At 34.4% G+C, this 27,992-nt stretch overlaps 2 protein-coding genes and 1 long non-coding RNA gene across 3 annotated transcripts; 2 read left to right on the top strand and 1 right to left on the bottom strand.

The window, feature by feature from the left end:
- Nucleotides 1-461: 461 nt before the first annotated feature.
- On the bottom strand, nucleotides 462-5,743 carry LOC121244510. The gene is made up of 5 exons (XM_041142605.1): nucleotides 4,841-5,743; nucleotides 3,593-3,745; nucleotides 1,219-1,317; nucleotides 922-1,077; nucleotides 462-833 (listed from the first exon to the last, which is right to left on the bottom strand). The coding sequence occupies exons 1-5, from the start codon at nucleotides 5,423-5,425 to the stop codon at nucleotides 705-707; spliced, it is 1,122 nt and encodes a 373-aa protein (XP_040998539.1). The 5' UTR covers nucleotides 5,426-5,743; the 3' UTR covers nucleotides 462-704.
- Nucleotides 5,744-15,476: 9,733 nt separating this feature from the next.
- Nucleotides 15,477-27,334, top strand: LOC121245126. Its single transcript, XM_041143443.1, has 5 exons — nucleotides 15,477-15,605; nucleotides 20,243-20,423; nucleotides 20,985-21,380; nucleotides 26,105-26,519; nucleotides 26,976-27,334. The coding sequence occupies exons 1-5, from the start codon at nucleotides 15,513-15,515 to the stop codon at nucleotides 27,175-27,177; spliced, it is 1,287 nt and encodes a 428-aa protein (XP_040999377.1). The 5' UTR covers nucleotides 15,477-15,512; the 3' UTR covers nucleotides 27,178-27,334.
- On the top strand, nucleotides 21,387-23,026 carry LOC121245127. Its single transcript, XR_005936543.1, has 2 exons — nucleotides 21,387-21,736; nucleotides 22,322-23,026. It is a non-coding gene; the product is annotated as an uncharacterized LOC121245127 (long non-coding RNA).
- Nucleotides 27,335-27,992: the final 658 nt, after the last annotated feature.

Raw genomic sequence — 27,992 nt, 5'->3', positions numbered from 1 at the left:
TCCTACAGAAGATTATTGTACAGACAACATTCTTTAGAATGATTTTACATAGGATGATAGGAATCCCCTAGTACATTACTACAATGGCTGCCAACTTTAAATTGGGAGCAGAACCATCTGGAAAGAGCTTTTAGACCCCAATCTGCAACCTCTAGCTCACCCAAGGGAAATTGTAAAACTGTACCTTAAAAGTAGAACAAGAACTATGCCATTCAAACTTCCTACACCGCTTGGATCTCCTGCACACAGGTGGTTTTTTTTCTCTTCTTGGCTTCGATCTAGCATCCACAACCGCCGTCACACCACCATCTCATAACACATTGACAGCAACCTTTCCCCCTTCCCAGAAATTACAAGCACTGAGAATTTTTCAAACAATATTCAAGTTCCGAACTTAGCATATAAGGCATTTGCAACCCAAGAATATATCAGATATGTTCCGAGAAAAGAACAATAGCATATGATGTTACTGATTCCTATTAATTTCAGATAATTTTCATTAACATGTATCCGCCAGATTGCCACATAAAGGCCAATCATATCAAAACAAGCAAATAAGGGTTGAAGCTTCACACCAAAGAATCATTTCTTGATCATATATTGCAGGAAATTAAATCTATACATGACGAAAAGGAGCAAAAAGAAAGCAATGTCCAAAAACCATCGGCAGTGAGGTCACGAAGAGCCTGCCACCATTCTTAGCATCAAGCTAGCACTTCAGCCTTACAGACAGGGCAGGCTTTTTTCTGTGCAAGCCACTGTTTTATACATTGTATATGATAGTTGTGTCCACAATCCAGTTTGCCCATCTCATCATCAGCTTCATATTCCTCCTGTATGCACAAATAAGATTTAAGGCCAACTCTATGGAGATCGACAATAATTGACGGTGAACAGGCAAACAAGTTGTTACAAGCTCACCTGACATATGCTGCACTTTCTATCTACTTGCTTAGACACATGCGGTGATAGATCATTCATAAGTGAGTGCTTAATTTTCCTGAGGCAACGGCCTATTTCCTCTTCTTTCAATCCAGTACTCACATAACCAATTCTCTCACCAAGCTCAAGCAATTCCTGTTTGCCACACAAAAACAAGGGATTTATTGTAGAATGCTCCCAAGATGATATGTAATACAGATACAACAAACATTAGGAGACCTAAGAATGGGGGGACAACAATTAATTGAAGATGCAGTTTTAGTAAAATCAACAAACCTCATATGACATATTATCTACATCGAGTCTCCAGTCTCTATATCGATCATGCATGTCAAATCTTCCTCCCATTAGTAGACTATTCTGGAGCATCATAATCTGCACCAGCCAGCACTGATTTAAATGCTTCCTAAATACCGCATGATTCATCTAAGTAGAAGCTTCCCCTCACAAATTTGTTACTTCACCAAAATGTATGCATGACATTCATTACAAGCCATAGATGTAAAAATTTACATCTCTAGTACAACGAGTAACAAATTATGTAAATCCATTGTGGACAGTCCTTATCTGTTAGATACAAAGATATACAGAATATAGATAGATGCCATAAGGGTTTACCAATGTTGATAGACTAATCCATCTATAATATTGAGCCGTAAACGAACATCCATCATTAAATTCAACAGTGGAAAAGAAGGACAATTTATAGCATCCAACCTATTAATGGCAATACCATAAACCGACATGCAATTATTTACAAAATCCCTCTTACTTCGAGTCTCAACACCACACTTCCATTAAAGCACATCCTTAACCTGCTTCAATTGGGTAAAGTTGTTCATTAATGATTTTTAGCAAACCCAACAAATATTCAATGATTACAGAAACAATTACGCTTTTCTCCCCAGATCATTTTAAATGACTCCAGAATGACAAAAAAAATGGTCTACTTTAAAAGCATATATGGCGCACTAAAATACATTGTCCCAAACCAGGATCATTCTATTGGATCTTTTTATTCAAAAAATTCTGATACAATTATTTATTAAAATCAATAACTCAACTAGTGGGCATACATATGCAAGTAGAGTCAACAACAGCTCAACTAGTCTGAATTATTTTAAATGACTTCTGGTACTGAAAATTAGTTCATTGAATGGTCATATATACTGAAGACAAGTCCATTATTTCTCATGGAAGTTAAAGGAACCTAGACTTGAAACCTACTTATGAAGCAAAATTCATCCCCCTCTAATTCTAAGGACATACAAGGTCTCATTGACCATTGTCCATGAATAAATTAGTCAGGCTAGCTATCTTATAATTAGCAATAGTGACTAGCTATGTGCATGATCTTTTGTTTTTTTTCTTTGATTGGTAAGTAAACTATATTAATCAAATAAACTTGAAGAGTTTCCAAAGAGAATCCCCTCAAGAAACATGCACCCCCAGTTATGTTCATGATCATGCCAATGGAAAAGATGTGTGCATGTATTAAATCTATAGGTTTTTTTAAGAATGAATTCATACCAGGTTAACAATTTTTTAGCGTTGAGTGGTGTATTTTTTTTATAAATTAAATTGACTTGGGAAAATAATTGGAAAAAGGGAATAAGTAGGTGACCTAACCCCTCAAGCCTTATCTCTTCTCCAAATTATATTCATCATCACCATCATATAGGAGATCATAAAAGTCCACAGACCAATCCAAGTAAATAATCTAGAAGGATAGTATCCAATCAGCAAGAAACTAATTTTTCAGCAAGTGTATTTTTTGCATAAACAAATTCATGTTCTTCCACCACTTTATCCCCATTGCTTCTCGTCTTTTGGCTTCCTTTTTTTTTTTTTTTTTTTTTTTTTGGGGGGGGGGGGGGGGGGGGGGGGGGGGTGGTGCAAAAATAGGGAGGAAGGATGACACCTTTTTTACTTTTCCTAAAGAAATTAAAAGAAATGGCAGTCAAAATTTCACTAGCTTTCTTCTTGATGGTGCAAAGGAAAACCCCATTCATTTGACGCAGGCTTATAGAAAACCCATCATCATTTAGGGTCCGTTTGGCAACACAATTGTTCTAAAGTATTCTCAGATATTTCCTTTCCAAACATCATTCAAACACAAAACACTTTCAATTTCGAATTTTCAATTTTTTCATCTTACAATTACAACTTTCCAAAACTCCCAAACAAAACACCAAAAACAATACTACTTTTTCAAATTTCAAAACAAAAATAATATTAAAAAATAATATTCAAATAACTTTGTAACTTTATAATATTTTTATTCAAATTTTTCTCTCACATTTTCCAAAACCTAATAAAACATCTTAAATCAAACCATTTCACTACTATGCAGAGATACACTCAGATATTCTAAGTATCCAAACGGGTCCTAAGTTTAAGTACAGTGCCGATAAACTGCAGGATTTTTTTTTTCCAGCGAATAAAATTAGTAAAAAGAGATGACATCTAAAGGCCTTTCCATACAAGGTGCATGGGGGCATGGATTACAAAGCATCTGCAATTATGCCGTGCAAATCCTACCAACTCAAGCAAGGCACAAGGGAGCAAGAGTATGATAGGTTAAAAACAAAGAAAGAAAATCAGCATACCCAAGAACTATACAAACAGAACACAGAGAGCATGGACAGACCTCAGCAAGGCCCTCAGGAGAAGGATGGCGAGCATGGCGGTAATACCTACTTCCAAATACCTCTGGTCCAGGGAGCCTAGATACATAGTCAGGGTCGGAATCCAAAAACGATATAGGCTCAGGGTTCACTGTTCGCCTTGATAAACAAGGCCGCTGCCAAGATAGATGAAGCACAATCAAGAATAAAATAAGAACAAAAGAAAAAAAAAATATGGAGCAAACTAAACAAAGTCCAATACTCCAACCCATTATTGGATCAATATATGGAAAAAGGAAGAGACTGACCTCCTCTAACTCAACCCGTGAAATGCCTATTAGAAAGTTGCATATAAAAGTCTCCTAATTAAGGCTGGGTTGAAAATGAAAAATTCATGAAGTAATAAATTGTCTCTCTATGGAAATTTCTTGCGTGCACGCATTGGTGAAAAGGTACAAATAAAAAAATTCCAGGGACTTAGTTCCATGAGGCACGACAGTCAAATGTAAGGCAAGACAAGTAATATATTCTCAAAAACTCCCAAAAAATTCAAAAAGTGCCATAAGTCAAAGCAGTGAAATTTTCCTGCACAAAAACGATACTTTCCTAACACAGAAGTCATACCGCTGAAAAATATGAAAAGCTCGAAAATCTGAAGAAAAAAAGGGCGAAGAGCCACACCAGTAATAAACTCGTCCTTTTCGTAGTTTTGAGGAAAACCAACCGAAAGTTTGTTTTCTAACATGGATTTAATTCAAAGAGAAAATTAGATGAGCAAAAAATGTGGACATTTCTTCTTTTAGATAAGCGAGTTGGAAGCAAACTCACGAGGAACTTTTATCTTCTTCTATTTTTATTTCTTTTCTTCAGATTATTTTCTTCTATATATTGTGAACCAAACAGAAAACAAAACTTGTGCATGCTGCGTACGGACAACCATGTTAACATATCAGGAAAATGTATTAATCGCAAAATGATCAACACCATCTTTTACCCTGCAAACCCAGATAAAGTACCCAAGACAACCATTTCTACCGACAAAATCCACTCAATAATGAAAACCACATTTCTAAGTAAAGAAAAAATTACAAAGTGAAAAGAAATTAAGAAGAATAAAAAAAAATCCATATCCTATAAAATTAGATAAATTCAATATCCACACCCACAAGTCATAGTAGAAAATATTCAGCGAAAAAAAAAAAAAAAAAGTCATGGTAGAAAAGGTGAGACGGGGAGCGGAGAGGCAATGCAGATAACAAAAAGACTACTACCTCCCTATGAGTCATCTTCTCCCCATCAATCTTTCCTCTCCCAGAGGATGCATTCCTCCTCGCCACCACGCAATCCTCCGCAGAAAACCCAATTCCGGGGCCACACCAAACATCTTGCGCATCCATACAATTCATAGAATTAGACACATCAATCATTCCTCCCTGATGGCTCTTATTACTCTCCTTGTCCGTGCTGTTGCTCTTGTTCTTCTTCTTCTTCTTCCTGCTCTTCTTGCCCTCCCAATCAGCGGAGCCCCGAATCACTGCCGGAACGGACACCTGATGCGACGCCGAGTCCGTGCACCCCAGGCCCCTAAACTTAGCTGACGCAAAGTTGTTCTTCTTCTTGCAGGTACTATTCGTGGGTGGTGTGGTTTCGCCCGTCGTGGTGGAGCTGGTGGTGGAAAAGGTGGAGAGGAGGAGGGAAGATATGGTGGATTTGTAGCGAGTAGATTGGATAATGGAAGGGATTTGGGGGTCTGAAATAGGAGGACCCATCTCTGAGATTTGTTGGTAAAATTGGCTTCTAGGTCTCCTCCATTTCATTTGTTCTCCCACTGACGATGCCTCTGTAATAACAGGCATGGTTTCTATGCACTCACTCTGGGAGAGCGACAGATAAAGTTTGAGTTTTTTCTTGTATCAATGGAGGGGAGAGTTTGAGGGAGAGTTTATGAGAGGAAGACAATGCATAATGTAGTGTGAGAAGTCATTAAGATTACATGGGAGAGAGGGAATAGCTTTGAGTTAGTGGAGAGTATCGATTAAAGAACTGATTTTGTGGGTTAGTTTTTCTCTCTTCTTTGCTTTTTGGTGTTTTATGGGGGTCTGTTAGGTGGGCTCTGCTTTGTCTTCTTGTTGGGATCGTGGGTATATGCCATCATCAATCCAACAGCAGAGTCTCAGAGAGAGAGAGAGAGAGAGAGAGGCTCTCTGGAATCTGTGAACAATGATTTAACTTTTGCTTTCCTCTATTTTGCTTTTTAAGCTAAGGCCGATGCTTGCTTATCACTTATCAGAGAAAAGGTTTTTGCTTTAATTATCTTCTCTCTCTCTCTCCCTTTTATCATGTGCAGTGTAGTCGTTTGAGGATTAGGAAGCCTTAATTGTGTTATGGGGCAATGGAGGATATAGGGTCTTCAAAAAGTCAGATTTCTGGGTTGGTGTGGTGCTGTAAAAGAGAGAGGAACACAAGGTCAAAAACCATGTGTATTGGGATTACAACTGTAATATGCCCTTTGAGCACTATATTAAGTCAGAGTAGCCCGACTCTTCAGCCAAATAGTCTCAATCATTGTAAGGTGTAATTTTGACCCAAAAGATGCCTTAAGTGTGAAGTTTTCAGTACTGGGTCCTTGCTGGGCCTTTGTGTTCTATGACCTAAAAAGATTACTTTTTTTTGGCTAATGAATTAACCTGTGATTTCATTATTATAATTTTTATAAATTTAATATAATAAATAATTTAATATTTTAAAATTTTAAAATAATAATATTTTAATAATATTTTATTCAACTTTTAACTTTTATATAAATTCGTCTCATCTCATTATCTAAATCGCAACTTAATTATTTCACTTAAAAAGAAAATATTTCCTCAACAACCCTCAGACCTTGTTTTGGAAATTTGCACTTACAATCTTTTTTTTCCTTTTTACATTGAAAATTGCCCATTTGGGTAAATATTAATAAATAATAAGACCCATGAAGCAAGCCCATGTGAAGTTTTTAATCATAAGATTGAAGAAGAGTAATGTTAGATACAATACTAAGGTATATAAGTCTCATCTACTTTTTTTTTTTTTTTGTAGAATTAGATCTATTATTTAAAAATTAATTTTAATGATACAAAGAATTTACACAACTTAAAATTTCATCTCACAGTAAAGAGAGAGACAAAGAAACACGAGTAGTAATAGACTTACAACGTATTCACAATTTATATACAATTTTAAATATAATAATATTTTTTTTATTATATTTAAATCTATCAAATCAAAAATAAAAATCAAAATAATAATATACTTTTTTATTACATAATTCTAATACAAATTGTTATACAAGAATAATTTTGTCATTCCAAAAAAATCACATTGGCCATTCAATTACAAAAGAAGACATGACTGCAAAATTTAGTTTTAGAAATGCTCTTAATTTATTTTATTTTATCTCATCATTATAATTTTTTTAAATTTTTATATAAAATATAATAAATAATTTAATTTTTTTAAATTATAAAATAATAATAATATTTTATTTAATCTATTTAAAATTATCTCATTTGATCGTACTAACGGTTCTTCTCCAAATTTTGCATCAAGACTGACAAAATTCCAGCTTTATCAGTCAACCAGAGGAATAACACAGCTCTCTATATAATATATATATATATATATATATATATATATATATATATGTAGATGGACACTGCTCTATATTTTGAATTCTCTGTTCTGCTCCAAAGTAAAAGGTACTTAAACCTATATATATAGAAGTGATTCTTTTACTGTATTTTAAAAGAGAAGAAAACAAAAAGTTATGGAAACTGTATCTGTTTTGGCAGCAAGTTCATGGAACCTTTCGTAATGTCAAAAAAACGTGTAAAGTCAAGTGGCTGAATGATAATTCTTGGACAATGCACAGGAGCCCTCTGCTGTCCATTCGGAGAGAACAAACCAAAACGACAAGAAAAGCAATGCCAAGGTAATTTCTGCAATAAATTCTGGACATATTGCTCAGAAGGGTTTGTGCATGGACCATCGGATAATGTCAGTTTCAGCATAAGGACATCATGTTGTGCTGTTACTACAGATGGTCCAAAATCCAACACGTTGAATGTTAATTTTTGAATCAAGTTTGATTTTTTTTTTTTTTTTTTTTTTTTTTTTTTTTAGGGACTAAGCATTTGGTTCATCACCAAAAATGTGTTTGACAATCAAATACAACCTATTTTCTGCTCAAACGTTTTTATCTGTGTATGTGGACCTATCTATTGATGTATTTATTTATTTTATTGTTATCTGGTGTTGGAAAATAAAATCCCAACTGATCTTGGAGTTGCAAAGGCCCTTTCAATAAAGTGTTTTCTACAAGTATATTTAGAATAATTTAAGGGAAAATTCTCCTAATTCCATGTCCCTTATAAATTATTTACACTCAAGAGGATTTGAATTTACTGTTGTACTTAAGGCAGGTTTGAATTTAGAGATGAGATGAGATGATTTTAGATGAAAGATAAAAATTAAAAAAAAATATTGTTAGAATATTATTTTAAAATATTATTATTATTTTAAAATTTAAAAAAATTAAATTGTTTATTATATTTTATATGGTAATTTGATAAAGTTATAATGATGAGATGAAATAAAACATTTTCTGAATCCAAACGGGATCATCTACCACTATCTAAAAAACTAATTATTTACTAAGAGCATTCCCATTCAAGTTTGCATATCTCCTCTATCCCTATAATTTAAGAAAAATTTTAAGGTTTTGAACAAAAGCCCCTCTCCATCCCAATCCCCATTTTATGGTTAGGATTTACGGTCTGTACAGGAATTCCTCATATTTGGGGAACGACTGTACATCCTCGTCTTTCCCAAGCCCCATTCGTTTTCCCCTTCGTCTTGTATCTTCTTCTCTCTCGGTTGACCCTTTCATCACAACGCAGCACCAACAATTGCAGCCTCTTCATTGGCAATTTTTGTAAGTGAAATTTGTTTTCTTCAAAATCGTATGTTTTTGTCTTCCCTCATTTTCTTCTATTTTTCTTTTCCTATCTCTCTCCTTCTCTATTTCTCTCTTCCCCTTTTTCTTCCTCCCGACGCCATGATCAAGGTAGAATGAGATGTTTGCCTTCAACTCTCTCTCTCTGCGTCAGCAATCTCTTTGGATTAGGATTTCTTCTACTAATCTATACTTTCACTTTCTTTGACTCTTTCATCCTTACTAAGACTGTTTGGCTGTCGAGAAAAGTTGAGATGCTTTCACTAAGATTTTTTTTTTAGGTTTCTCTCTCTCGCGTTTTACCATTTTTCTTGATCGATCCATTCATTGAGGCTTGCGATTGTGGCTCTTTGAGGATTTGGTGAATTGGATTTTTAGTTTTGAGGAGAATTTGGCAGAGTTTGTGATTATGGAATGGGTGAATCATTGTTTGGTAGAGAAATTGAAAGTGTTGTGCTGGTGGAATTCAGATATTTCTCTCGTTTACAATTTTTATTTTGGGTTTTGTTTGAGGAAATTGTTTCTCTTTTCTTTTTTCTTTTTGCGTGTCGAGCTTTGTCTGTATGTTTTTTACTGTGTTGACTGTTTGGCTGCCGAGAAAGTGATAATGCTTTCACACGGATTTTTTTTTTTAACTTTGTCACTCTCATGTGTTACCTTTTTCTTGATCGATCTATTCATTGAGGCTTGCGATTGTTACTTTTTGAGGATTTGGTGTGTTGAATTTTTGGTTTTGAGGAGAATTTGGTAGAGTTTGTGGTTATAGAATGGGCGAATCATTGTTTGTAGTTATCCATTCATTAAGTTTGTCTGTATGTTTTTGGCTGTGTTGGGTGAATTTATTGCATATCCGAATTTGAATTTTGATATCCAAAAAATGCACAGTCAATTTTTTAAACCAATTCACTTTCATTGCTCTTTCCATGGGTAATTTATTCTATGTTGTTGGGTCCTTTGCAGTATTTCGTATCTCTCGGGGGAGGGGCCGTTATTAGGCTATGATGATGATGTTATAGAGCGGATTAATTCAAAAGTATTAATGGGGCTCTATCGATATGGCAGGGTAATCCTCACCGGGATGACCATATTGCAGTTTATGATACTTTTCACAAAAGACAATCGGGGTTCGGGTGAGGTTTTGCAACCATTCGATATGAATGGCTCATTGCTGACGCATGCTGTCAATATTTCTACCATTCTGAACTCCATTTATTTATACATTCGATATAAATGCACTGGATGAGAATGCTCTTATTTAGCATTATTGTAATTTGCATACTAATTGGTTGTTGTTTTGTATGAATATGTGAATTGGTCAGTTCTGTTACATTATTTTTTGCTGTGTTATTGGTTTGTGTTATATTGTGATAGAGAAGATCAGTCAGGGGTGCGAACTTCACCCCCGAAGAAGACAAGTTACTTGTCTTTGCATGGCTTAATTGTAGCCTTGATGTCATCCAGGGAATAGACCAAAAACACTCCAAACTTTAGAAATTTTTTTTGAATACTTCCAGCAATTTAAAGAAACCATAAATGACTGGACCATAAACTCTTTAATACATCGGTGATCGGCTATTCAAAAAATGACAAACAAATTTTGTGCCAAACTAGCCCAAGTTGAAGGGTTGAATCAAAGTGGCATAACCGAGCAAGACAATGTAGAATATCCATACTCTTGTTTTACGAATAATTAATTTTTTTGTACATTGGTTTAACATAAAGTTTTTTGTTTAAATGCAAGTTTGACAAGGCCAAGGTTATGTACCAATCGTTAGAGAAATACTCATTCCAGTTCGAGCATTGTTGGCACCTATTGAAGGACCAAACGAAATGGATTTGGCATTCCACAAAGGAGGATCCAAAGAGAAGGAAGACGATATCCCCATCCCCATCCCCAACCCTGACTCGATGTTCGGGCGCTACAATAGATGCAGTTTTTGATTTCGAAGCGTATAATGTGATGGATAATGACGTGATCGAATTGGACCAATCAATGGGAAGGAAATTTGAGAAAGGAAAACGAAAGACCCAAGGCCAGTATTCAGAGGAGATTGTGTGCTCAGTAAGCTAAAGTATATGCTTTTAGAGGAGTCACGTGCTCAGGAGAAAGAGTTTTTTAGCTTCAAGGCCGAGAAGATAGAATATGACAAGGAAAAAGAGGTAAATAAAATCCGTCAAGACGACGAAAAACTGAGGTTGGAGGCGAAGAAACTAGAGCTCACCAAGAAGGAAACGGATCAACGTATTATGATGATAGGCCTGAATGCAATGCCAAGACTGCAACGGTTATATTTCCAGGAATTACATAGGAAAATCATGGCGAGATACAATGCTACAACACATTTGGATTGATTAAATTTTTCTGTAAAAAGTTTATTTCTTTATTTTTTGTTTCAGACAATGATGGATGACAATATTATTGATACTAAGACAGTTTAATTTTTGTTTGGATTATGTAAATTGATATTTTGAAATCAGTCAGGAAATTGACTATTACAATTTCAGAAATTATTACATATTACCTCAAATATAGTCACTACTAACATGAAAGAAATACGAATAGAAATTTAATTAACTCAAATATAGTTTATACTAACATGAAGGAAATACGATTGGAAATTTGATTAACTCAAATATAGTCACTACTGACATGAAAGAAATACCAATCAATTATGAGATATGTCTACTGTTAGGAATATAATAGTTATTAATGTTTAATTAGATCTGCTTGGAGCTGATAATGTGCCGAGCTGTCTCTAATATGATGATGACGCTGGATACAGTCCGTAAGTTGATTGCGCGACAATTTCGGGACTTCAAGTTGATCATTCTCAATGTTCGGAATCTCACTATCATCACACTCGTCTTCATTGATCATATTATGTAGAATAACACATGCTTTCATTATATTTGTTAGTTCCTTGACTTTGAACATTTTTGATCGATCGATCCATTCAGTTCTTTAGATTAAATAAGACTTAAGTTTGTAAGAATGTGAATGCAAGCAGAATGCATGTTTATAGAAGAAAAAGTTACCGTTACATATAAAACAAAAAATGTTACACTTTGAGAGAAGAAAAAAAAAATTACTGTTAGAGAAAAGACAAAAAATGTTACCGTTAGAGGTAGGAGTTCAAAATGTTACCGTTAGATAAATGACAAAAAATGTTACCGGAAATGATAAAGAGTAGACATTAAAAAATACTATCACGTTAGCAAATGCACATATTAAAAAAAAAATACTATTTTTATAATACGGATTTTGGTTTGAAAAATAATTTTATATCTGGTGATCAAAATTGTATAAGTATTTAGTAGAATGTGATATTTGAAAAGAAGATAATAAAACAAAAGAGTTAGTAATTAAGATTGTAAATGGAAGTGAGAGAAAAAAATAATAAAAAAGGAATAGAGAAATATTATTGAACAGATAGAAATGGGGATGAGGAATGAGATGTAAGAGGCTTTTAAAAGATGAATAAAATTTAGGAAAAAAATTTAGGGAATGTGATTGTTAGTTAAATAATAAGAAATTTTATGAAAAATCTAATGTAAATGCTCTAAGGACCTAAGCTCTAGTAGAATGAATTATTGAATAAATAACAAGTAAATATTAGTTCTTAAGCCATTAAAATTAATTCCTCTATTTCTAGTCCATGTTTGAAGGATCCTCTAATTGTTAACAAAGCATCTTCTATTTCCATTCACCAATACTTTTTGATTGACAAGGGTATCTTCAACTATTTAATGAAACCTTGTTGGCAAGGAATTGAATGAATTGTATAAAGCTTAGCTGCAAAGGAAATATCATGCAAAAGGGTTTATGTTGATAGGTAGATCAATGCTGCTCTAAATAGACTATTATTATTAATATATTATATTATTATTAAAAAAAAAAAAAAAAAAAGCAAAGTGGAGTTGGGTTTCCTCTCACTGTGACAGAGACACACAGAGAAAAAGAAGGGACAACTTTCAACTTTGTTTCTTTTGAGTGTTTTGAACGCCATTTGTTCATCTGGAAAACAATCAAGCCATGGGTTTTTCAAACTCCAATAGATTGATACGCGTGTATCGGTTAAAGATTCTTTTGACTTTCTTTTCTTTTCTCTTTTGTCTTCTTTTTTATCTTTATTTTTTTAAAAAAGTGTTACTCATCTCATAAAATAAATTTTATAAATTAATACGAATTTATATGATGTTTAATAAAGTATTTTTATAATCTAACATGTTATATTAAATCACATTAATTTTATAAAATCGCTTTCAGTTAAAATATTTCTTTTTATTTTCTTTTGAGTAACTAGGACAATAAAGAATGAGAGATATTCATCATCTTAATTTCTATCATCCTTTCATCATCCTATAATGTAGCATTAGATGATTAAAAATTATTTATTATATTTTACTTGTAAACTTATCATTTAATGACACATTATGAAATGATAAAAGGATGATAAGAGTTGAAATGATGAATAGATTTTTTCAAAAAAAAGATATCTATCTGTTCAAAGGCTTTTTATCTGGCACATAAGAAAGCCTAGATGTTAAACGAAGACACCAAATGGCAGTTCAAAGGTGATAAAAACATAATATAAATAATTAAATTTATTTATTTTTATTAGTTTAAGTTTATTAGATAAGTAGCGATTTTACTTAATATCAGAGTAGAGATCTTGAATTTGAATACTGATTTTATACTCTATCATATTTAATTAAATATTTTACATGTTGAACTTACTTATCGAATAGAAGTTTGGTCCACACATAAGAACAAATATTAATAATATAATACAAATAATTAAATCTACTATTTCTATTAGTTTAAACTTTTAAGATAAATGATAATCCGGGATTGATGCTGCTGTTACTAAGTTAAAACTATAAAAATTCCACTGCTCAATCTTCCTGCTTGGGCATAGACATCGAGGATCCTTGGAATCTGTCTCTTGATAATTTTAAGGCTCATGGCAGACTTGATGAACTGTTATGGCTATGTTGAATAGCAGGGAAAAAATAAAAAGGTTGTAACACTTCAACATTCTTAAAGTTGCTATATATGATCTACTATATGATATGTGTATCTTTTTGAGGTTCAGATCAAGTTCTAGCTCTATCTATCTTGTGTCCACTCCCATGTAGCCAGCTCATTGAGCGTCTATCTAGACACTTCTTTACATGCTATTATGAGTACGAGTAATGATAAATACAGTTAAGAGTTGTGCGTTATTTTTAATAAATAGTAGAGTTTACTGTTAAATAAATAATTTTTTTTATGTGAGTCTCATATTTATTTATTTATTTTTAAAATAAATACGCAACACTTACACATTCTATAATTACAAATATTATTTTTCCACGAGCATATCCAAATTCAGAGTTTGAATATCTACAAAAAAAAAAAATAATAATAATAATCTATTAAAATATGTTTGCTAAGTCCCACGATTTGAACATTCTACAACCTTTAAACTAGGCCATTTTTATTTATTTATTTTAATATAAATATGCTGTTGATGAATGTGGAGAAGCGAGGCACTCCATGCCTGCCACAGAATTGAAGGTATCCTATTTTCATTTCCCAAGTAATACCTAACTTGATCACTACTTTTGTGTTGGGAAGAATTTTATGGCTTGCTTGAGTGTTGCTTATTCTAACATCTAAACCTTATTTTGCACTTAACAAGTTACATTCATCTTCTCTATTTCAAGTTAAATGGATAGCATCCATTTAGTGGAAAACATAAGATATTTTGACAAATTTCACTTGTCAACATGTGAAATGACATAAAAATCTCATATTCTACGCTAATTAAATACTATCAATTTCAAGTGATATTGAGTGAATCGTATTCCATCATGCATAAATTATGGCAAAGGAAAATGATACTTGATCCTATGAATTTGCCCCCTCAGTTTTTATTTGGACAGTGAGATGAGATGATTTTAGATAAAAGTTAAAAATTGAATAAAATATTTTATAATATTATTATTATTTTAAAATTTGAAAAGTTGAATTATTTCTTGTATTTTATGTGAGAATATGAGAAAGTTATAATGATGAGATGAAATGAGTTGATATGGTTTCTCAATCCAAACGAGACCTCAAAGTTACGGCCGGATATTTTATTTTTTTATTTAATAGTTAAAAAAGTAACTATTAACAAAATTGTTTATTTTTTTATATGTTTAAAAATGTTTAAAAAATATTTAAAAAAAAAAATTGAAATGCATTAGGGGCATGCTAGCATTGTCCTATGCCATAATGGCAGTGCAGCAAGTTTAGAATCAAGAGTACACATTTTCTAACCTTCTTGGTTCTTCAGAATGGTGTGATGCAAGAACATCATTGAAATTTAAGATCAATACAGTTGCCTTGGCAACCTGTCTTGGTTAAACCATGAACTTGAATTTATTTTCTCTACATAATTACTAACACTAAAAAGCATCTTAAATGGTTGAAGTGTGGTATGGATGTTCAATCTGTGGATGCACTGTAATTAAATTATTTTATTCTCAAGTTGATGCGTAGAACACATTATTTATATTATTTAAATAGTAATATTCAAATTTTAAAATTAAATAATAAAATATAAGTATTTTATTAAGCATGTTCTACATACCGATTTGATAATAGAATTTTTATAGAAAGAAAATCCACCAAAAATGAAAGCATTTTTTTTTTTTTATGGAGCCGTCTGCACTCTATTCCTCAAAGCATATTTGCAGGAATGGAGTTGGGTGATGGAAGACCCATTGTACTAGAAACCAGATACAGGCCCAATCAACTTGTATAAAGCCCATTCCTAAAGGGAAACTATGCAGCCCATCTCGGCCCAGTTAAAAGCAAAATTAAAAGCTCCGTAGGCGTCTCACCTTGCATTGAGCTGTTCTCCAAAGCTTAAACCCTAACAAAGTCCTAAACCCTAAAAGGATACCAACCATAAGAAATGAAGCGAGCTCTCGTAAGAAATGCCTCTCTCTTCGCTCGCAATGTTCTTCTTTCGCATCCCAGCTACAACCGAAATCCTAGTGTCTCCATCGTCGTCCCTTTGGCGGCTTCGAATCGGCCCCGACTCGGAGTCTTCTCGTCCGAGTCCGACTCGTCTAATGAATCGGATTTGACCCTAACCCGGAAGAATCATTCTTCCATTGGTGTTGAAGATGTTAGCGACCAAGGTAAAAGTAGAGATTTAGGATTGGAAGTTCTGAACTTGGTCTCTGTTTGGTTATTGAGAAACAAGAGCAAAACTAAAGAAAGAAAAAGAAAAATTCTGTAAAATTCAGAGTCTGAGTTCTTCGGTGTGATGAGTGTTCTATACTTGTGCTATTAGTTTTCATTTTGAAAAACCCGAGAATCTGTCGGGCTCTATTATTTTTCTTGCCATCTAGTCGGGGAATATGATATAGCTATTCATATTTATCAAAACAAACAAACATATATATAATAAGATCACTATTCGTTATTTGTAGGAGTTAAGAACTTCAAGGCAGTATTTGGGGATTCTGAAGCTACTTGGCTTTGTGGGTTTAGGATCTCTTGACTTGGGAAAAACTGAATTGTTCAATTCTGGTGTTTGATAATTGTCATTATATCAGGAAGATTCGAATGATCTAGTTTGGTTTCACAAAAAATAAAATAACAAAATTTGTTTTGGTGGGGGGGTGGGGGAATTGATTTTCTGAATCCAAGGATTTATGGACTTTCATTATCTGCGTTTCAATGGTAGGCAACTTCAAATAATCCAATTTATTTTACATTCTTTCGGGCTTTTTTGGTCCAAGCATTTGCAGCTGAATTAATATTATTCAAATGGTTTGATCTTCCAGAGCTTAAAAGGCGCATAGAGAAGTTCTATGCTGGAGATGCAGAAGTGGTACCCTCAATCTTTGAAGCGATTTTGAAGAGGAAATTGGCAGGTGGACATGATGAGGCTGACAATAAGTTGATGGAAGAAATTTGTGGAAAGAGGCAGGAGCCTCTGGATGATATGGATGATGAAGAGCCTGACTCAGATGAAGAGCCTGACTCGGATGAAGAGTTTGACTCTGATTTGGATGAATCATCTGATCAAACTGATGAAGATTTTGATGCAAAAAAAAGTGACGTGAAGAGAAGGGTTAGGGATGAGTAATATGCATAATGCAAGAGATGCTATGGTTGGTGCTTTTTATCTCACAAGCATATGATTTGACCATGTTGAAAGTTCAATATGAACATGTAGGCTTGGTTGCTTTTTTTTATAAGCATGAGCACAAGGACTTGCTATTATATGATAATTGCAATTTGTCTGTTTGCACCTCATGCACTTTATATTGCTAATTAATTCGGAGGAGAAAATTTTTCTTTCTTGTTTCTGTACTTTTCAAGCTTCAAATTTATTATATATATGACGTGCTATGGTGTGTTCTTACTGTTATTCAACCTTGGCCCTTGGGAGAAAATGGAAGAAACGAAGTACTTATGTTAAAAAAAAAAAAAAAAAAAGGATTGGATGAAACTATTCATGAGCAGGTAAAAATTTATATTTACTCTTAACCACGAGAAACTATTGTTCCTGTTTGATTGATGTGCTTAATGTCACTTTTGGTGAGTATCAAGTTGGGGGGATTAGAGGAAATCTTTGATGACTATCCCATCTCAACAAACAATGGATTGGAACTGGAACACAAAATATTCACAGGTCAGCTACACTGTATGAGAGAAAACTGGCAACATTAGAGAAGCAAAAATGGATCTGAAGACGAATTTCAACAGTATGTGGCTATTTGCACCAATGAAGTGGCAAAGTCGAGACCTTAGTAATTAAGTAAAGTGCATGCAATGCATTTCATTGAAGACAAGGGCTATTCGGGTGAAAGAAAGGTTTGGAGAAAGGTGTTTCTAGTATCACTTTGCTGGCCAATCCTAATAGCCGAGAAGGGATTGCTTCCAAATACAGGAGAGCAAGGTGGTGTGACCTTCATCTCCGGGACATTGAGCGTCCATTTGCAAATTAACTGAAGGCTCCGAAGACGTGCAAAGTCATGTCTGACTTTTTTGGTGTTTGCAGTGACAGTCGTATGGCTGTAGTGCATGAAGTTAACCAGGATAACTATTTTTTTTTCTTTAATGGTAGAAACCTTAATACTAATATCATTTATTTGTTTGCATTTTCGTTTCTGTCAATGGTTACACTGAAGAACAGGGTACTTGGACATGGACAGTCATTTTGGATATTGTTGACAGGATGAGTTGATGCATACAAGGTGCATTTAGGTTGATTTAACAATTTCATTGTCGTGACTGCACTTTGTTGTTCTTAAAAATAAGATCCTAAGATCATGTAATAATTAGTGGTAATAACTGATAATGATGCTTAGTGAGGACGTTGATCATATTATTTATTGGATATATTCTTATTTCTTTATTGGTATATATCTATTCCTTTAGATGAATTTTGTTAGACTAGGATATTAGTTAGAACTAAGATATACGTTTTCAAGTTAATGCTGTTATTATTCTAGCTGTGAATATCAGTAATTGATCATTTATGTTTATACAATATGATATATATGATATTGTATATATCAAGTCAAGTCAAACATTTGGGTTTATCCAATTACATGTGTTTCGACCAATTTGTCATTATTCAGACTGTTTGTTCGGGTCGGATTTTTCTTGATCCAATCTAATTTGGAACCCAAAATCTTGATTCATTAGGGCGATTATACGCCATAATTGGATTCCTTACCCTCCCTTACTCAGGGCGGGTATGGTATCAAGTAAAAACCCAGCACCCGGGCTTTAATTTTCAAAAGGTTGATTTTAGGCATAAAACTACGTCGTCTCCAACATTATTTTATGCATGCATTGTGTTTCATACATTTTTACATATTGAAGATTGGTTTTCTTTTTTATTTTACATGTACTTGGTTGAAAAGCTAATTAGTTGTGTCTAGCTAAAATGTAGTTTTTAATTTTCATATATTTTTATTATCATGGACAATGAACAATGTTCAATGTTTTGAGGTTTATTTCATTATCTTTATTATTTTATCAACATCATTTTCTTTCTTGAATAAAATTTAGTAAAAGAAAAAGGCCTTAGAGATTTCATCCATTTAATTAAATAAGTTCAGTTATAAAAAAATAAGTTGGATTAAAATTGATTAATATAATTATATACTCATAGCTAGTTATGACACAAATCCAAACCAAACCTAATATTTCTTACAACTAGGAGAGACAGACATGTACTTAAATATTGAATATTATTTGCAAATGATAGACTCTAAAATTAAATATCATAGATTCCCATCATATATTTAAGTATTTCTAATTACACTAGAAAAATAAAATTGTTTATACAGCTACTAATTTCTAATGACAGTTTATTTTTATAATAAGCATATATTTATACTTCGAGGCTACCTAAATTGTAACTTAAAAAAAAAAAAAAGGTAATTAATGTTTAAGGCCTCATTTAGATACTTCAAATATTTTAGAATATCTGCAAATAATAGTGAAATAATTTGAATTAAAATATTTTATTAGGATTTGGGGAATGAGAAAAAAAAGTTTAATAAAAATATTATTTGAATATAATTTTTGAATATTACTTTTGTTTTGAAATTTGAAAAAATTGTATTATTTTTTGTGTTTATTTAGAAGTTTGAAAAAGTTATAATGATTAGGTAATGATAAAATAAAAAATTTGAAAATTTATAATTAAAAAGTGTTATGTATTTTAGTGATGTTTGAGAATGAAATATACGAAAATACCTGAAAATTCCTATGTTCCCAAACCGACCCTCTATGAGATTTTGACTTTTGACTATTACTTGTGGTTAAAAATAAAAATAAAAATGGCCCCTATGGTCAAATTGGTATTTCAAATTGGTTCATCCGTGAAAATTCCATTAGTTCAATGAGCAAAAATTTTTTGGTGTGACACATTATTACCACATCATAACTAATCAAAAGAGGACACATGTCATAATTATGCATTATAATTTATGAGTTTATTTTTGTAAAATTTCTGTCTTTATAGTAATTTTTTTTTTAATTTATGTTTTTGTAATATTTTATGCTGGCTGTGGTTTTATTTTTTAAAATTTATAGAACTAATAGAGTTCTAACAGAGGAACCAATTTAAAATATTATGCTACTTTCAGGAGTAAAATGATACTTAGCATCCTGTTTTACGATCCATTTTGACAATCATCAACACTTTTTTTCAATCTTTTTATAATTTCTAAAAATTATAAGACGAGATTTTTTTTTTTTTAAATATTCGAAATACACTTACAAAAAACTCATTACCGAGAGCTTAATGACTCAAGATTAGTCGAAATTTTATTTTTGGACACAAGCGCCAATAAAAAATAATTACAGGTTCAAAAGATGTAAATAAAATTTAAAAAAAAAAAATTCTCTTCTATTGATAATTTTGTATTATGTTTTTTTTTTTTTTTAATATATATATATATATAAAAAAAAACAGAAAATGATATTTACACCGATAAAATGTGCAAGCGTGCTGTCTCGCTTTACTGAAGACACAAACCCCTTCAGAAACCAAATCAACCTTAAACCCCTCTCCTTAGAGAGATCGATAGAGAGAGAGAGAGAGGAGGAGCAGCCATGAAACGCTTGCTGCTCAGAAATGTCGCATTCTACACTCGCAATATTCTTAAGAACCCAAATCCATGTCCTCTCCTAGCCCCACTCGCGCCGTCGACTACTCGGCCCCGCCTCAGATTCTACTCCTCCGAAAATGACTCGTCCGGTGAAAACCCTACCCCTGCTCCCGAGACCAGCTTGGCAACATCCCAGAACAAGGATAGCTCCATCGCAGTTGAGGACGTCAGCAACAAAGGTAAAACGATAGTTGGGATGCTCTGTTTGGATGCTGAGTAAGTGCAAGAAAACACATACGAAAATTGACGTTTCTATTTGATTTTGATGTTGCTATTGGTGTTTTGAATCCTTGATAGTTTTCTTATAAAAAAAAACGAGGTGCTAATCGTTGTATTGGGATCAGTTAAATGGTGGGATCCAAATTTTGAAGTTCTTTCCGCTCACCTTCAAGAGACTTTTCGATTATGTCCCTGAGTTGTGGGCAATATGTTATTTGGATGATTCTGTATCGGAATGTGGTAATTCTGTTTGAAGGAAATTGTGAATCGTTTTCATTTATTGGTTTCAGGACTTGAACTGTTCGTTAGTTGATGTATAACTTTATCATATTAATTTGGAGTAAAATATTCAAATTTTGATTTTGATTATGCGGTTCCTAGATTTTCTGGAAATAAGGTGGATTTTTGAAAGTTTTGCCTATTTACTTCATCAATAAAATCTTATTTTACCTTTCAAAAGATAAATTTGTGAAAGTTATTTGGTTTTTTTGAGACTTCATATGTAAGTTTTTTGTCCTCAGACCTGAAAACAAGGATAGAGAAGTATTTTAAAGGCGATGAAGAGGCGCTCCCATCAATACTTGAAGCAATCCTACAGAGGAAGTTGGCAGGGAAACATGAGGACACTGATGATGAGCTGATGGAAGAGCTCCGAATGAAACCTCTCGATGATGTTAAGGACAAAGAATTTGAATCAGATTTTGAGGAAATGCATGAAACGGATGAAGAGATTGATGATTTGTACAATGCAAGGGATATAGTGATGAAGAGAATGGTTAAGGACGAGTTCTTCAACATGGATGACCAGAAGTGGGAGGGGCTTGTTAAGGAAGCAATCGACCATCAGATCATGAAGGACACAAAGGAGTGTGAGGAGATTTTAGAGGATATGCTTAAATGGGACAACCTTCTCCCAGGTTTATCTTTTGCCTTAGTTTGCCTCATTTTATTTTATTGTTTATATGATGTATTTTTACCATAAATGATATATTGTTTCACGTTATGCTGTCTGCTTTTATGCTTGATTCATCTTAATCATCACTGTAATTATTTTTCATTTTAGTTTTTGAATCAGAACATCTTTTCCTGAGTAGTGCTAGATACAATCATGGGTTATGCAAGCGTCACATACTCCTTTTAAAAAAGAGTAAGGTCCACCATTAAAAAATTAATTTTTTCATGTGGGTCCCATATTTACTTACTTTTTTCAAAAGGGGTGTGCGGTGTTTGCACATTCCATGACTACAAATATCATTTCTCTTTTCTAAATCTTGTATCATTACTTCTAACTTGATTTCATGCACTGCCATTTGCAAATGCTAATATCACCATGTTGTATTGAGATTCTACTTATGTTTCTAGAATTGTGGGCTGCTTGCTTAAAATCATAGCTTTCAAACCATCCAGTTAATTGTTAGTGCTAATATTGGGAGAAGACTGCATATTCTCAGAAGGCTATAACTTTTTTATTTCTTTAATCGGTAAACAAAATTTTATTGATCATAAGAATAGGCAAAAGCCCAGGCTTACAAGGCTATAGCTGCATTGTCTGTTTTCTTATTTATGATATGAAGGAATCTTAAAGCATCTAAAGACCCAACATTTGAGGTTCTTGTCTTGATTTCTGAGACGAAGTACAACTTGTAACTCCAAAAAGCTACTACATCCATTGTTTTCAATTAATCCAGGTCTATTAGATATAATTTTCTAGGGGTTAATACACACTTTGTTTTGTGTTTGGCTTGGTGTTTTGACGCTGCCATCCTAGGTGGCTAATGTATCACAGGACATAACACGGTTAACACCCCAGTCCCACATTGGTTATAAGAATAAACCAGATAGAGGGCAGGTTATAAAGCTTTTCATGGGTGCTAACTGCTAAGTCCCATGTTGGCTACTTAGTGAAACCGGTTCTATAAATTATTTTAAGGAAGTTTCAAATTGACTAGTCTTGTTGGGATTATAGTGTAGATGTGGCTAGTGCTTTCCCTGCATCATTAAAAATGGTATCAGAGCTAGGTTTCAATCTTGGGATTCATAGATTATGGCCTGTCAAAAAATTTAAGAGGGGGTTTTGTAACACCCTAGTCCCACATTGGGGAGTACAAATAAACCACTTAGAGTCATAAGTTATGAAGGTATTCATGAGTGCTAAGTCTCTCCTTTACTACTTATTAGGTGAAGCTGAAGTTTATAAATGATTCTAGGGAAGTTTCAGATTTGTTAGTCTTGTTGGGTTTATATCATAGATGTGGTTGGCACTTCCCCTGGGTTGTTATATATAGTATCAAAGCTGCCTAGTAAGGCTAGCCATGTGACACTCAAGCTCATATGACATAGCCCTAAAGAGGATGTTAGGAATATAAAGGGGGGAGTTTGTAGCACTCCAATACCACATGAGGAATGTGAATAGCCATATAGGGAAAGTTATAAAGGTAATCATGGGTGCTAAGTCCCACTCTACTTGGTGAATTGGAATTTATAAGTGATTTTTTTTTTTAATAAGAAAGAAATTCCATTGATCGAACAAAACTAGGCAAAACCCATGAACACAGGAAGTATACAAAAGAGAGACACCTAGTTACATTCTAGAAAGTTGAAAAGATAGCAAAAACTCATGAACATTCCCTCCCTTTAAAACTATAGCAGAAAGCCATTGAACCAAAGAAAGTACAAAAAAATTCCATAATTCCCCCATAGCTCTCTCCTTCTTGTTGAAGCACCTCTCATTTCTTTCCATCCATATACACCACAATAAGCACAAAGGAGTCATCCTGTACGTTACAGCCAGATGAGGGCTATGATGATGCCTATTCCAACATGCTAGGAGCTCCACCACACTCTTGGGCATAACCCAAGTCAACCCGGCTCTACTAAATAATATGCCATCCCATAACTCCCTTGCCACCTCACCATGTAGAAAAAGGTGGTCAATCGATTCACCATTGTTCTTACACATATAATACCACTCCATTACGATCATCTCCCGTTTCCTTAAATTGTCAGCTGTCAAAATCTTTCCTAAAGCTGCTATCCAAGTAAAAAATGCAACTTTGGGAGTTACATGAACTCTCCCAATACCCTTCCATGGAAATGCAATGGGCTGATAATTTGTCAGCACCTTATAGAAAGATTTAACAGAAAATCTTTTACTCCCCGAAGGTTTCCACAGCATTCTGTCGCTCCCATTACCTCCTATCCTTTTGGAATAAAGCAAGCTGAAAAAACCTGCTATCACCTCAACTTCCCAATCTTGCGCATTTCTAGAAACGATCATATTCCAGTGCACTGTACCATTGAGTCAACACAGCACATCTGAGACAGCGGCCTGCTGATTTCCAGCCAATGTGAAAACACCTGGAAAAATAGAAACTAGAGCTCTCTTACCACACCATTCATCAAACCAGAACCTAATTCTTGTGCCCTCTCCAACCTCAAAATTGATGTGTTGCAAACACCTTCCACCCCTTTCTAATAAATTTCCAAAGACTCACACCATAAGACCCCCTACCCTCCTTGGAACACCAATCCCCCCAATCACAACCATACTTCCGACCTGCAACCATTCTCCACAACGAAGTCCCTTCCAATTGACTAGTTTTAAGGAAGTTTTACATTGACTAGTCTTTTTGGGGTTATAGCACAGATGTGGCTAATGCTTTTCCTAGGTTTTTACCCATGAGGGATGGATTTGTTATCTGTGAAGTGAGTAGTTGAGGCCAAGCTGAGAGTTTTTTGCCTCTATTTGACGGGTTAAATTTATGGCCATTTATATTAGTTGTTCTCCCTTGGTATTGACTTAAGTGATCATATAACTTTTGATGAGTGGCTGGCATGGATTGTCAGGCTAAGGTTTAATATCTCTTTTAAGCTAATGACCAATTGTAATACCTTAGATTGCGTATAGGAATGTGGTAAATGGGGCCCCACATTGCTTGGGAGGGAGACTTTCAAGCCCTTTATAATGATTCTTAGGGCCTATAGTGACCTTGGTTGGTACTTTTGTAGTATGGACTCAGATGTGGCTTGGGCCTTTCTTGGGTCATTACACCGATGATCCATGTTCACTTTGTTCCTATTTCTATTCAACTGTTTTAAGTGGATTTTGATGGATATGTACGCATAATTTGTGCAAAATATTCTGCTTTGATTCAACACATAAGTAAGTAGTAATGGATATTACGTACAAGATATGTATATGTGTTTTTGTGTTCCTGCTATTTTTGTCTTCCACTTTCTCCTTGCTTAGAACCTTCTATGGAGTCATTGATAGTCTTAGGTTCAGATCTGATTAGTCAAAAGGAAGATTTGGTATCACGAGTGAGAATAATTATCATGGTAATTTAAAAGGGACCTCCAATGGTGACAATAACAATGGACAGCAACAATATAGCTGCTGAGGAGGTTTGGGATTTGAATGCAGGAGATGGTGGGGAGGAAATTATCGGTTTGTCGTTGGTGCCTTGTGAGGAGGAATGCTTAGGGTTGGGAGTGCAGTTGGGAGCTGTGTCTAAGGAAAATGTTGTTCCCCTGGTATCTCTTCCTCCGATAAACAATATAGTGGGTTCATCATCGGATTGGGTTCTGTATAAGGTTAACGAGATTCAGCAGTGTGTGGGGATTTCATATGAAGGATGTGACGACCACTTTACAGCACTACTCATTGCGATTGAGGCTGGCCACTCGCTTGAAATCAAATCAAGATTTAAGAAAAATAGGGAGTTAAATCTTCTTTCTCAAGCAATCAACTACGACGCTGAGAGAGGTAGTTCAAGTCAAAGGAAGACTAAAGGGAGGGCATTATGAAGCCATCTCGTAAAGGGAGTTTCGGGTGGAGTATTAGTCTTACGGGAAACAAGTGGTTGGGGTTGGGGAGGTGTATTCTGTTCCCATTCGGGCTTGGTGTATTTTGGATAAATTTCTAATTTTCATGGCCTTATTGGTCATTAATAGGGGCTCTCTAGTATGGGCTAGGTGTTTCTTGTATACGCCCAGTGTACTTGGTTATTCCTATTGATATAATATATATATATATATAATATTTTTACTTATAAAAAAAAGGAGGTAAATGGGATAGAAAAAACTTGTTGGAGCAGCAGATATGTTATTTGAGCTCGAGTTTTTTGTCCTAGTGGTTTTGGATAAGTGAAATTCAGCATTTCATGATCTTAGTTTGTATGAGATTGATGATAGTTGAAGAGCTATGACCAGAAGCCATGATGTAGGGGAACTCAGCACTGGTTATCAGTTATTTTCGAAGCATAGTTTTGATTACTTGGAAAAGCTGTTCCTTCTAATTAGATTGTCATTCGCTTTCTGTGAGTACTTTTCTAGTTATTGAAAGAGTTTCTCTGATGGAATGCCTGATTTTTCTATGTCAAATATCCAGCTTTCTGCCTACAGACTGTGTAACCTTACATTTCTATTTATTTATTTGTTTGTGCAGTGTGTCTGGTTTCTTAGAGGCCAGATCTTTCGTAACGTTTAGCTCTGAAACAACCAACTGTATATAATCAATCATTAATTTTCTTGGTTGTTTGCATAAATGTATATTGTAGTCAATAATTCTGCCAATCAATGCATCTTATTTTGATGCAAAATGGCATCTACTGGATATTTCTTTAACTGCAGTTTTCTTCAGATGAGATAAAGAAAAAGGTTGAAGAGAGGTTCAATGAGCTAGGGGATATGTGCGAAAGAGGAGAGATTGAGGCTGAAGAAGCTTATGATCTGTTTAAGAAGTTTGAGGATGAGATGGTCACAGAATGTAAGAATATAATGGAAGCCGAGGGCCCCCCCAAATTTGATGAGACTGATGTGCCAGACATGAAAAAGGACTTAGATGACCCACCTGGTGAGGGGCCTATCCTTAGGTGGCAGACACGGGTAGTCTTTGCTCCTGGTGGTGATGCGTGGCACCCCAAAAACAGGAAAGTGAAAATGTCTGTTACTGTGAAAGAGCTTGGCCTTTCAAAGCATCAATTCCGCCGACTCAGGGAACTGGTTGGAAAAAGATACCATCCGGGGAAAGATGAGCTTACAATCACTAGTGAGAGGTAAGATCAACAAACAACAGCATACCATCTTTGTTTTTGTTTTTGGTCCTTGGCCCTTTTCTGAAATTCTAGAAATCACGGAGACGATATGACCAAATAAAAAATGGAATTCTTCAATCTTCTAGTCATGGATATCTAGTCACGAGATGAGGGTTATGTTTTTTACCCATGAACCAACTGTTTCACAACAACCACAATATTTGCATTCTATGCATCAACATTTTTCTGTAAGATATTTTCTTCTAGGAAAATGGAAAAGACTCACATACCCTTTCTTTTTGTAAGGTTTTTTTTTTTTCTTTTTTTTGGGGGGGGGGGGGGGGGGGGGGGGGGGGGGGGGGGGGGGGGGGGGGGTGTATTTGGGTTTGTAACTGTTAAAAACCTAGTTGTGCTTTTCAACTCTTTTTAATTATACATATGCACTTTATGCCATGTGTTTCTTTTTCTGGACTGAAGGTTTGAACATCGAGAGGAGAACAGAAAGGATTGCCTTAGGACTCTCTATTCCCTCATCGAAGAATCTGGGAAAGCAAAGAAGCTGGTGGAGAATGCCCGAACCTCATATGTCAAGGAGAGACTTAGAGCTAATCCTGCATTTATGGAGAGGTTGCGTGCCAAGACCATGAGAACACGAGAATCTTACATTGCGTCCTCTTGAAAATTTGCTTGGAAATTGGCTGGCTCAGGGAATAATAGAATTACTGGTTTGATCGTATGATTCCTTGATATTTGCTTTGTTTCACATGATTGATGACTGCTCCACAAGTATTTTAATTGCAATGGAGTTTGTTCTCAAAAGTTTTGAGGCAAAATAATGTTCCTGTCAGTTGATGACTTTATGTTCCCATTGCTGAAAAAGCCCCTTGGATGCTAAATTATTTCTTGTATCTTGGTTTATGCTGTCAATGCCAAGACTAGGAAGGGACCTATTTTTGCCTGCCCTTGTCGCCAAATATTTTCTCAACTTTCAAACCTTTGGTAGAGTGAAGAAAAGCTTAAAAGTGTAGGCCAAGCCTGTAAGAAAGCAAAGATGCTAACAACCCCTGGTGCTAAGATTCGTCATTCGTCCATAAGAAAACTCAGCCACTGGTCCTGTCTCTCTGGTCCTTGCTGCTTTGCTGGTGGAATCCAGCACCTGCAAGGCATTTACATAATATTCAAGCTTTAGGTTCGAAGTCCGAAAGGCAACACAAGTTGAGAAGAGGGCGGAAAGAATAATTCTATTTGAAAGTCTTTACATCACATATCATTCACGTGACATGATCTGATTTGAAAGATAAATTTTAAAATTTGAATCTTCAAATCAAATTATGCTATACAGATGATGTTTGGTGTAAAGACTTTCAAATAGCACTGCTCGCTCATTTAAATTTTTATAATAAATATTATAAGATTCATTTATAAATCTATTGTAAATCAATTTCTCTCAATGAACTCTTGGGGTTAAGATTTGGATAGGAGTTTAAGAATATT

This window comes from Juglans microcarpa x Juglans regia, chromosome 8S (genome assembly GCF_004785595.1).
Source record: "Juglans microcarpa x Juglans regia isolate MS1-56 chromosome 8S, Jm3101_v1.0, whole genome shotgun sequence".
Classification (NCBI taxonomy): domain Eukaryota; kingdom Viridiplantae; phylum Streptophyta; class Magnoliopsida; order Fagales; family Juglandaceae; genus Juglans; species Juglans microcarpa x Juglans regia.
Note: the sequence above shows the minus strand (reverse complement) of the source record. Positions and strands in the feature narration are given on the sequence as shown.

What these genes read in the sequence shown, in the direction of transcription:
- LOC121244510 (XM_041142605.1), bottom strand. Translation starts at nt 5,425, where the DNA reads ATGCCTGTTATTACAGAGGCATCGTCAGTGGGAGAACAAATGAAATGG. An exon ending in CTCCTGAGGGCCTTGCTGAG is followed by an intron (nt 1,318 to 3,592) that starts GTCTGTCCATGC and finishes TGGCTGGTGCAG; the next exon opens with ATTATGATGCTCCAGAATAG. An exon ending in TAGATAATATGTCATATGAG is followed by an intron (nt 1,078 to 1,218) that starts GTTTGTTGATTT and finishes TGTGGCAAACAG; the next exon opens with GAATTGCTTGAGCTTGGTGA.
- LOC121245126 (XM_041143443.1), top strand. Translation starts at nt 15,513, where the DNA reads ATGAAGCGAGCTCTCGTAAGAAATGCCTCTCTCTTCGCTCGCAATGTT. An exon ending in TGAGGACGTCAGCAACAAAG is followed by an intron (nt 20,424 to 20,984) that starts GTAAAACGATAG and finishes TTTTGTCCTCAG; the next exon opens with ACCTGAAAACAAGGATAGAG. An exon ending in CTTACAATCACTAGTGAGAG is followed by an intron (nt 26,520 to 26,975) that starts GTAAGATCAACA and finishes TCTGGACTGAAG; the next exon opens with GTTTGAACATCGAGAGGAGA.